A 12,435-nucleotide genomic window follows, 5' to 3' on the forward strand; every position below is an offset into this window, starting at 1 on the left:
ATTCAGAAGTGAATAAAATATAGGCCGTTTGTTCAAATGAGTATCCATCTTAATAAAATAAGGATCAGACATGTAAATAAATAATCAGAATCCTTGTATATGTGCACTGGATTTGAGGAGGTCAGAGAACTGTTGGATACAACATTCACATGGGTGGATGTTGTTCAAAATTATGGCAAGTCTTAGGTTTGAGAGGAAGATAAGCCTGTTTTATCTTCGGTGAAAAAGTGGTTGGGACCTTGAAGTTAAGAGATTGTAGTGAGAAGGAGGATGAGCAGTTGACAACATCAAATGCCATGAGACTAAAAGGAGAGGATTAACTTCTTGTTAAGAGCCTAGTGCTTCTACTATCCTCTTTTTAAAACTTTCATTGTTGTTTTTTAAAGAAAAATTAATATATGTTCAGTTTACAAATTATAGGAAATATGGAGGAATTCTGACAATTTTAAACTGATTTTATTTAGATAACTAGATACCATTTGAAGGAGGAATGTGAAGTTGAACATGTAGAATGTGTGTCTCTTAGTTTAGAATTTCTGATGGAAAAGGCAGAAGAGAACTTTAACAAAAAACAGCATAATGGGAGCTCTCACGGTGATGCTATTAGAGCACACGCACACAACTTTCTCTAATCAAAAACATTAAAAAAACATTTTTAGAGAAAATTTTATAAATATACAAAAGTGGACACTAAAAGAGAATAATGAACCCCCTCGTACTCATCACTCAGCTCAATAATTATCAACTCATGGCTAATGTTTTAACTGTATCTCTCTACTTCATCACCCTTTTCCAGATTATTTTGAAGAACTCTCAGACATAATATGCTTTTATCTATTAGATATCAATATCTAAAATATAGAAACAGTACCATACCATACCTAAAAATGAACAATTTTTTAATATTAAATATCAATTCAGTTCACATTTCCTCAACTATCTTATAACTTAAAAAATAAGTCTTTTGTTTGAATTGGGATAAAGGTAAGGTCCATACATTATGATTGGTTGATGTCTCTCAAGCATGTATATTCCTCTGTTAATTTTTTTCTTTTGTGTAGCAGTTTTTAATATCTTTAATTCATTATTTTTCTAGGTATTTCACACTTTTAAACAAGATTATAATGTCATTTCTAACTGTTGCTGATATATAAAAAAATATATTATTTGACATATTTACCTTGTTTCCAGCAACCTCACTATATGTATTGATTTAAAAAATGTCTTTAGATTCCTTTGGACTTTTTATGTACACAATCACATTGTAAATGATAGAATTATAGTTTCTCTTTTGTTATAGTTATATCTTTTATTTCTTTTTATTGCTCTGTTATGCTTTCAGTGGTTTAGAACTCCAATAAAATGTTGAAGTGAATGATAGTAGTGATAGCAGTGAATGAAGTGAATGTCTCATTTCTGATCTCAGAGAGACAGCTTCAACATTTCATCACTTGGTATGATGTTTGTTTTAGGTTTTTGGTAGATAGCCTTTATTAGATTATAAAACTTCTTTTCTATTTCTAGTTTGCTAAGATTTTTATTTGAAAACGAATGATTATTAACTTTTATGAAATACTTCTTTATTCTGTTCAGGTGGTGAATTATGTTGCTTTAGTTTTGAATATTAAACCATATTAATATATTGATGGATTTGATTAGATAATGTTTTATATAGGATTTTTACATTTCTGTTTATGAAACAGATTGCCTGTCATTTTCCTTTCTTGTAAGGTTCTTGTCAGGTTTTAGTATCAAGGTTTTGCTGGATTTATAAAGTTGAGAAGTGTTCCTTCTTTTACTGGTCTGCAAAAGAGTATGCATGTAATCAGCATTATTTTCTTCCTTAAAAGTTTGAAAATTCACCAATGAAGTCATCTTAGTGTTTCCTTTGTTGTAAGGTTTTAAATAATGGATTGTGTATGTGTGTGTGCATCTACACATATATCTGTATATACACACATATGTACACAGCTATTCAGTTTTTTCTATACCTGAATAAGTTTTAAGTTTCCCTTTTGTAGGAACTTGATTTTTTTAATATATCAGATTATTTTGAAGTAAATCTCAGATATCATATATCCTTTCATTTATAGATATGGATATCTAAAATAAAGGAACACCTAAAAATTAAGTTTCTTACTATCATCAAATATCCACTCAGTTCACATTTCCCCAATTGTTCTATAATTGTTTAATCATATTTTGTTTGACAGTGATTCAGATAAGACACATTCAATACATTTGTAGCATGAAATTATTCGTAATGCCTTAGGATTTTAAAATATCTCTATGTCTTTCTTTTCATTCCTGATATTAGTAATTTGTGTCTTTTCTCTTGACCAGTCTTGCCAGGCATTTATCAACTGGTGAATTGAACCTTTTATTATTTTGATGCTTTTGCTTTAATGATGACTTTATCTTTTATAGTATAGCCAAAGCAGCTTTCTTTTAGTTGTCACATGTTATATATTTGTCTAAATTTTTGTTTTCTGTTTTTCTGTATTCTTAACATTTTGCATGTATCTTATGAGTGGTACTTGGAGAGAATTTTTTGTTTTGTTTTGTTCTAATCTAATCTATCTTTTAATTGGACCATTTAGAGTATTTCTAAAAATGCATGATATAATTATAGGGATTAGTGGTTATCAGGGATTAGGGATGGGTTGGGGAGGGAGGTGGATGTGGTTGCAAAAGCGCAACATAAGAGATCATGTGGTGGTGGAGCTATTCTGTATCCTGGCTGTGGTGGTGAATACACAAACCTACACTCCTGATAAAATCACAGCAAGGTCCTTTTTGACCCACCTCCTAGAGAAATGGAAATAAAAACAAAAGTAAACAAATGGGACCTAATGAAACTTAAAAGCTTTTGCGCAGCAAAGGAAACCATAAAGAAGACCAAAAGACAACCCTCAGAATGGGAGAAAATATTTGCAAATGAAGCAACTGACAAAGGATTAATCTCCAAAATTTATAAGCAGCTCATGCAGCTTAATAACAAAAAAACAAACAACCCAATCCAAAAATGGGCAGAAGACCTAAATAGACATTTCTCCAAAGAAGATATACAGAGTGCCAACAAACACATGAAAGAATGCTCAACATCACTAATCATTAGAGAAATGCAAATCAAAACTACAATGAGATATCATCTCACACCAGTCAGAATGGCCATCATCAAAAAATCTAGAAACAATAAATGCTGGAGAGGGTGTGGAGAAAAGGGAACCCTCTTACACTGTTGGTGGGAATGTAAATTGATACTGCCACTGTGGAGAACAGTATGGAGGTTCCTTAAAAAGCTACAAATAGAACTACCATATGACCCAGCAATCCCACTACTGGGCATATACCCTGAGAAAACCATAATTCAAAAAGAGTCATGTACCAAAATGTTCATTGCAGCTCTATTTACAATAGCCCGGAGACGGAAACAACCTAAGTGTCCATCATCGGATGAATGGATAAAGAAGATGTGGCACATATATACAATGGAATATTACTCAGCCATAAAAAGAGACGAAATTGAGCTATTTGTAATGAGGTGGATAGACCTAGAGTCTGTCATACAGAGTGAAGTAAGTCAGAAAGAGAGAGACAAATACCGTATGCTAACACATATATATGGAATTAAAAAAAAAAATGACATGAAAAACCTAGGGGTGAAACAGGAATAAAGACACAGACTTACTAGAGAATGGACTTGAGGCTATGGGGAGGGGGAAGGGTAAACGGTGACAAAGCGATAAAGAGGCATGGACATATATACACTACCAAACGTAAGGTAGATAGCTAGTGGGAAGCAGCCGCATAGCACAGGGAGATCAGCTCGGTGCTTTGTGACCGCCTGGAGGGGTGGGATAGGGAGGGTGGGAGGGAGGGAGACGCAAGCGGGAAGAGATATGGGAATATATGTATATATATAACTGATTCATTTTGTTGTGAAGCTGAAACTAACATACCATTGTAAAGCAATTATACTCCAATAAAGATGTTAAAAAAAAAAAAGTGTATAGAACTAAATATAGACATACACATTCACATACAAATGAGTACAATTAAAACTTTTAATCAGGATAAAATAAGTAGATTGTATCAGTGTCACAGTGATTGTGATATATTTTATTATAGTTTTGCAAGGTGTTACCACTGAGGGAAGCTGGATAAAGGGTATATGAGATCTCTGTATTCTGACAATTTGTTGTGAATCCTCATTATCTAAAAACATTAAATTAAAAAAATGTTTTTACTGATATATTTTGGTGTAAATCTACCATATTGATATCTACTTTTTATTTGTTTGGATTGTTGAATATTAGTGCTTTTCTTTTTCTACTTTTCTTTTGTTTAATAGTTTTTAAAAAATATTTATTTATTTGGCTGCGCCAGGTCTTAGTTGTGGCACTCGTGAGCCTTAGTTGCAGCCTGTGGGATCTTTAGTTGTGGCATGCAAACTCTTAGTTGCAGCATGTGGGATTTAGTTCCCTGACTAGGGAAAGAACCCGAGCATGGAGTCTTAGCCACTAGACCACCAGGGAAGTCCTCTACTTTTCTTTGAATTAACTATTTTTTGCTTTTTAATTTCTACACTTTTATTAGCTTGAGGGTACATGTTCTTTAACTATTTTGTTTTTTTCGTGGTTAGTATAGAGATTACAGCATGCATGCTTGAGTTTTCAGAGTTGTGTACATATTTTTATTTTAACCTCTTCTAGGACAATGAAGAACCTACAACTACTTAACTTCTAGATTATATGTTATTTTTTGTTATGCATTTTAACTTAGTGTACAATGAGACTACACAGAATATTATTGCTATTATTGTATAGGCATCATTCATTTCACTTTACAACTGTATTTTACCTTTTTGGTTGCTCTTTATTTCCTTTCACTTTTTGAGCTTCTCAGTTTATTATGTCTTTCTGAAGAATGTCCTTTCATAATTCCTTTCTTATAGTCTTTTGATAATAGATATCTTGATTTTTATTTATCTGAAAATGTCTTTACTTTTTTTGAAGTATATTTTTGCTGAATATTGGTATGACTGTCTTCCAGCCCTTAGAAAATACTATTCCATTGTCTTTTTGCTCCCTTAGTTTCTGTTGAGAAATCATCTGTTAATTTTATTGTTACTTCTTTGAAGGTATTTTGTCATTTTCTGCTGGCTTTTTTTTTTTTTATGCGTTACGCGGGCCTCTCATTGTTGTGGCCTCTCCCATTGCGGAGCACAGGCTCCGGACGCGCAGGCTCAGCGGCCATGGCTCACGGGCCTAGCTGCTCTGCGGCATGTGGGATCTTCCCGGACTGGGGCACGAACCCACATCCCCTGCATCGGCAGGCGGACTCTCAACCACTGCGCCACCAGGGAAGCCCTGCTGGCTTCTTTTAACATATTCTCTTGGCTTCTTTTAACATATTCTCTTACGTCTTTGTTTTCCTGTAGTTTTACTTTGATGTGCCCAACTCTGTGTGTGTGTGTGTTTTAAAAATTTGTTCTGCTTAGTGTTTGTATCTTGGTATCTTTCTTCAGATAAACTCTGAGATATTAACTTTTCAAATATTTCTTTTGCCCTTTTCTCTTCTCTCTTTTTACAAAACCAGTTGCACATTGTTAGATCCTCTTACTCTATCCTTTTTTTTTTCCTTTTTTTTTGTTACTCCAACCTTTGGGCTTTCTGTGCCTCTCTCAAGATATTTATTTTTGTCTTCCAATTCCATAATTCTCTCTTGGGTCATTTGTAATCTGCTGGTAAATCCGTTCGTTGTGGTTAATTTTTGGTTATTTTTTAGCTGAAAAATTTCCACTTGGTTCTTTGTAACAGTTTCTAGTTCTCTGCTGACATTCTCAATCTTATATTTTATTTTCTTGAGCATATTAAGCATATTTTAAGTTGCAGTCTGATAACTAATTTTTCTGGATCTCTTGTTGATCTGTTTTTCTTTGTTTTTGTTTCTGTTTTGGCGATACGCGGGCCTCTCACTGTTGTGGCCTCTCCCATTACGGAGCACAGGCTCCGGATGCGCAGGCTCAGCGCCCATGGCTCACGGGCCCAGCCGCTCCGTGGCATGTAGGATCTTCCCGGACTGGGGCACGAACCTGTGTCCCCTGCATCGGCAGACGGACTCGCAACCACTGCGCCACCAGGGAAGCCCTGTTGATCTGTTTTTATTTCCTGTGTTTCTCTTGTGTTTTGATCCCAATGGTCTTTTTTTCCTATATACCTGGTCGATTTTCATTAAATGTCAGATTTTGTATGTAAGAATTTTAGAAATAATTTGAAACCTTAGATGAAAATATTTTCCTTCAGACAAGATTTATGATTGTTTCTAGTGGGCACTAGCAATTCTGGATCAACTTAATTTAGACAGGATTTGGGATGATTCAGATTTAAGCCTAAGTTCTTAGTTTGCTGTCTTAGTCCATTTGGGCTGGTATAACAAAATACCATAGACTGGGTGGCTTATAATAATAGAAGTTTATTTCTCATACTTCTGAAGGCTGGGAAATCCCAGATCAAGGAGCCAGCAGATTCGGTGTCTGGTGAGGGTCCCCTTTCTGTTCATAGAATGCCATTGTCTCTCTGTGTTCTCACGTGGCAGAAAGGGCAAGGAAGTTATCTGGGGTCTTTTGGGCACCAGTGGCACTAATGGGCACTAATCTCTTCAATGAAGGCTTTGCCCTAATAACCGCCGAAAAGCCCTAACTCTAAATATCACATTGGGGGTTATGATTTCAACATATGAATTTTGAGGGGATACAGATATTCAGTATATAGCATTGGTTATCTATTTTTAGTTTACTCTCTTTTTTAAACTTTTTTAAATTAGAGTATAGTTGCTTTACAATATTGTGTTAGTTTATACTATACAGCAAAGTGGATCAGCTATATGTACACATATTTCCCCTCTCTTTTGGATTTCCTTTTCATTTAGGTCACCATAGAGCACTGAGTAGAGTTCCCTGTGCGATACAGTAGGTTCATATTAGTTATCTATTTTATACATAGTGTCAATAGTGTATATATGTCAATCCCAATCTCCCAATTCATCCCACATCCCCCTTTCTCCCTTGGTATCCATATGTTTGTTCTCTACGTCTGTGTCTCTATTTCTGCTTTGTAAATAAGGTTGTCTATACCAATTTTTTCAGATTCCACATATATGCATTAATATATGATATTTGTTTTTCTCTTTCTGGCTTACTTCACTCTGTATGACAGTCTCTAGGTCCATCCATGTCTCTACAAATGACCCAATTTCATTCCTTTTTATGGCTAATATTCCATTGTATATATGTACCACATCTTCTTTATCCATTCCTCTGTCACTCGATATTTAGGTTGCTTCCATGTCCTGGCTATTGTAAATAGTGCTGTAATGAACATTAGGGTGCATGTGTCTTTTTGAATTGGTTTACCTTTTCAAGATTCAGTCCTATAGCCTAGCCATTTTATCAGGCCATTTTCTCTTACCTGCAGACCTCCCTTCTCATCTCTTCCCAAGGTCATGATACTCCAGTTTTTGTATGAGCTTATCAAAAGCTGTACTCAGCTTCTTAGCCTCTTAGCTACCTCTGTCAGAACTGTCAGATACCCAAAAGGAAAAGTAACCTCAAATACCAGGCTTATCTCTCTGTGTTTACTTCTGTTTTTTAAAATAATACAGATAATTTTTTAAAAATTTTATATATATATTTTTGGCTGGGTTTGATCTTCGTTGCTGCGTGTGGGCTTCCTCTAGTTGTGGCGAGCGGGGGCTGCTCTTCATTGCGGTGCACGGGCTTCTTATTGCAGTGGCTTCTCTTGTTGCGGAGCATGGGCTCTGGGCACACGGGCTTCAGTAGTTGCAGCACACATGCTCAGTAGTTGTGGCATGTGGGCCCTACAGTGCGTGGGCTTCAGTAGTTGCAGTACGTGGACTCAGTAGTTGTGGCTCATGGGCTTAGTTGCCCCGTGGCATGTGGGATCTTCCCAGACCAGGGATCGAACCCTTGTCCCCTGCATTGGCAGGCAGATTCTTAACCACTGAGTCACCAGGGAAGTCCTGTGTTTACTTCATATACTGAGTTTCAGACTTGTAATTTTTTTACTACCTTGTTAGGTTTCTCCTGCCTTCAAGCAGATTTTTTAGTTATCTACCTTTTCAAGTCGATTTTAGCAGGAGGTTTGTTTTTGAACCTTCTAATCTCTCAGATTACCCTGCTATGTTCCATTTACAGCCTTCATACATCCTGTTCCTCCTGCTTGAAAACCTCTAGTTTCCCACGCCACTAACTCCTAGTTTACACCTATTCATGCTATGGGTCAAGTCCTGAAGAGCTCCTCCTCAGCCTTCACTGACTCCCTGACAAGATTATCTTGTTATACTTTCTTATAGCACTACCTGAATGCCTTTATTGTACTTGTAGTTTATAATTATATATTTATTTGTGTCTTTATTTCATTTAATATTTGCCTTTTCAACACAATGTCAGGTGCTTGAGGAATAGGACTGTTATCAGTTTTTTTTCTTATTACAGACCCGAATGATAAGCTACAAGGAATATTTAATATTTCCTCAAAAACTGGACGTATAAGTATTCGGTTAAATGACTGAGATTTCCCTTGGATGAAAATAGCAGAATTTAAAGAAAGAGAAAGATTATATTCATGGGTTCTTAGAAGGTAGAAAGGGCATAATTTATATTTTATTTTTATTTAAAAATTTTATCATAAAGTACTTCAGACATATTAAAAGTGTGAGTTTTGTAATATACCTAGCTGTACTCACCACTCTGCTTAAGAAATAGACATAATTTATTTTTATATAAAAATATACAGAGAGCCCAGAAATATATCTCTATAAATATAGTCAACTGATCTTTGACAAAGGAGCAAAGGCAATACAATAGAACAAAGATAGTTTCTTCAGTAAATGGTGCTAGAATAATTAGACATCCACATGCAAAAAACAAAAAAAAAGTGAATCCAGATACAGACCATACACCCTTCACAAAAATTAACTCTAAATGGATCATAGACCTAACTGGAAAATGCAAAACTGTAAAACTCCTAGAAGATAGCATAGGAGAAAACCTAGATGATCTTGGGTATGGTGATGCCTTTTTCGATACAACACCAAAGACACCATAGTGTCGTCTTTGAAAGAAACTGTGAAAAAAATAATTGATAAGCTGGATTGCAGTTAAGTTAAAAACTTTTGTTCTGTGAAAGACAAAATCAAGAGAATTAGAAGACCAGCCACAGGTTGGAAAAAAAGTATTTGCAAAATCACATCTGATAAAGGACTATTATCTAAAATATGAAAAGAACTCTTAAAATTCAACCATAAGAAAACAAACAGCCCTTTTAAAAAACGGGCTAAAGACCTTAACAGACACCTCACCAAAGAAGATATACAGATGGCAAATAAGCACACGAAAAGATACTTCACATCATGTGTCTCTAGGGAAACGCAAATTAAAACGAGATACCTGTACATTCCTAGAATTGCCACAGTCTGGAGCAGTGACAGAATCAAATGCTGGTGAGGATGCAGAGCAACAGGAACTCTCACTTATTGCTGGCAGGAATGCGAAATGGCACAGCCGCCTTGGAAGGCAGTTTGGCGGTTTCTTCCAAAACTGAACATACTCTTTCCATATGATCCAGCAATACTGCTCTTTGGTATTTATGCAAAGAGTTGAAAATTTATGTCTACACAAAAACCTGCACGTGGATGTTTATAGCAGCTCTGTTCATAATTGCCAAAACTTGGAAGCAACCAATGTCTTTCAGTAGGTAAATGGATAAATAAACTGTGGAATAACCAGACAATGGAATATTATTCAGCACCTAAAAGAAATGAGCTATCAAGCCATAAAAACACATGGAGGAACCTTAAATGCATATTACTGAGTGAAAGAAGCCAATCTGAAAGGGCTATATATACTGTATGATTTCAAGTATATGACATTCTGGAGAAGGCAAAACTCTGGAGACAATAAAAAGACAGTGATTGTGGTGGGCGGAGGGTGGGTTGTGGGGAGGAGAGAGATAAATAACCAGAGAACAGAGGAGCAGGGCAGTGAAAATACTTTGTATGATATTATAAAGATGGATAATGTCATTATACATTCGTCTAAACCCACAGAATGTCCATCACCAAGAGTGAACCCTAAGGTAAACTGTGGACTTTGGGTGATTACGATGTGTCAGTGTAAGTTCATCCTTGGTAAAAAATGTACCATTCCTGTGAATGATGTTGATAGTGGGGAGGCTATGCATGTTTTGGGGGGCAGGGTATATAGGGGAAATCTCCGTACCTCTCTCTCAATTTTGTTGTCAACGTAAATAAAACTGCTCTAAAAAAATAAAGTCTTAAAAAAATCAGAAAAAAACCTAGAAAGATTAATTTCTACCAGAGATTAATAAATCCACAAGATGCATAGCAACCAGAAAATATACACAGTATATACTGAGATGTAAGCATATATGTAGTCTACTGAGCAATTACTTTGGCTTTTAGGTACTTCTGTGGTAAAGCAATTAGTTATTGTTTATTATAAATTTGTTTATTTAAGGAAATTTTTCTTTAAACTTTCAGATGATACAGCATTGTTTGAGTTGATTCAGCTAGTTCCGCCAGGTACTGTATTGTGTTTTGATAAGGTAATTGACATGTGAACTCATTTCAATGAAATGCTTTTTAAAAAATCTCATCTTTTCCCCTTCTTCCCAAAGTAAGAGCAATGCTGAGTCTCTAGCATTGGTCTACTATGTGTAAAATGTCAGTAGGCCAAAATAATATATACAGAAAGATTGACATAAATTATATTTGAACACATTGTTCTAAAATTGAATAGTCATAATTTAAAGTGGGAAATAACCCGATATGATCCTAGCATATTTTGTGACATTCATAAAAATTAACTTCTTTAAGTTTTTGTGATTTTTCTAAACCAATATGCTTTTGCTGATAAAGTAGTTCATTATCTTTGTTTTTGTGTATTGAGTGTTATTGGGAATATAGGGGAATTAAAACTGTACCTACTTAATAAACAGTACAGATCCCTGCAGTAGGTAGAGTTAAAACCTGAAGGATAGTTTTATTTTTATTTCTATGATTATAGAAGACTCTATCTTAAATCCTTATTTTATGTGAGAAACAGAGAACTATATTTTATTGAAAGCTAGTAGTCTAAACTTTTTGAATATCACATATATACCTAATCCAGGTAACCACAAATTCTATAAAATGTCTATATTTTTTTCAATATGTAACCTAATATCTCATAATGGCAGGTAGAAAAGAATGGAAGATAGAAAAAAAAAATTCTGGGGATGGTAATTAAGTTTTATATGTATAAATGTTATGTCAGTTTGATACGTTTAAAAGGATTTTCTTTTCTAGGAACTCATATGTACTTAAAAAGTTTACATGAATATCCCCTTTCTACGAAAGGGGGAGGGAGAATTAGTAGTATGTATGACATTTCTGAATAAGGAAATGTGTTAATTCGTTTAACATAACTTTATTTTAATTTCCCTTTCATAGAAAAAAATTAAGTCCATGACCCTGAAGCAAGTATTTCATTAAGGCATCAGGCATTATATATTCGTACTTGATGATATTGTTTCTAAATAGCATATTTTGTTATAATTTGAATCATAGGATATCTTTCTTGTAGTGGGTGAAACACTGTCTACATATGATGAGAATACACGAGATTTCATGTTCCCGGGTCCAAATCAGATTTCTGGACACCATGACTCAAACCGCCAGGCTACCATGAGGAAGATTTCTGGCCTTCACGTAAGTGCTTACTATTTTCTGAATCAAATCGTGATGCAGGATCATTGTCAAAAACCAACATATAGCCCTCAATATCTGAAATGTGAAGACCTAATTCAAAGTTTAATTTATTTTAAAACATAATTGCTTTATGAAATTATGATGTTATTTTAAACATACTGAAATCTAAATGAAAATACTTTACCAAAATGCACGCATCTTCCTTCCAAAATTAACAAGCATTATTTTGCCTTATATTCTTCAGATTTCTCTCCTCTTCTTCTCCCCCTTTCCTCCCCTCCCCACTGTCCCTATGTCTTTCTCTCTCTTCTCTTTATTTTTCTCCCAAAAGAATGGCCAATAAATATTTGAAAACGTGCACAATCCCATTAGCATTTAGGAAAATTCAAATTAAAACAATCATATGATTTCATTTTTATAGCCATAAGAGTGGTAAAATTTAATAAATCTGACAAACGTCAAAAGCATGGAAAAATGGAAGCTTGTATATGTTGCTATGTCATGTAAATCGGAACAACCACAATTCAGGATTATCTAGTGAAGGCCAAGATTCTCATAGCCTGTGACCTTCTAGGTATATAGCTTTAAGATGTATTCTGTCTGGCATACTAAGAGCCTTCTTAGGAATGTTCGTTTGTAGCA

The 12,435-nt window shown here is 34.9% G+C and overlaps 1 protein-coding gene across 2 annotated transcripts in view; it reads left to right on the forward strand.

Annotated features, from left to right (window-relative positions):
* SPATA6 (spermatogenesis associated 6) overlaps positions 1-12,435 on the forward strand; it is a 157,601-nt gene that overhangs the window by 40,289 nt on the left and 104,877 nt on the right. For both annotated transcript variants that reach the window (XM_012534469.3, XM_004273888.4), the window contains exons 4-5: positions 10,585-10,626; positions 11,669-11,793. In XM_012534469.3, coding sequence (XP_012389923.2) covers positions 10,585-10,626; positions 11,669-11,793 — 167 coding nt within the window. The remainder of the gene's footprint in view (positions 1-10,584; positions 10,627-11,668; positions 11,794-12,435) is intronic.

Source organism: Orcinus orca, chromosome 1 (assembly GCF_937001465.1).
Source record: "Orcinus orca chromosome 1, mOrcOrc1.1, whole genome shotgun sequence".
Taxonomy (NCBI): domain Eukaryota; kingdom Metazoa; phylum Chordata; class Mammalia; order Artiodactyla; family Delphinidae; genus Orcinus; species Orcinus orca.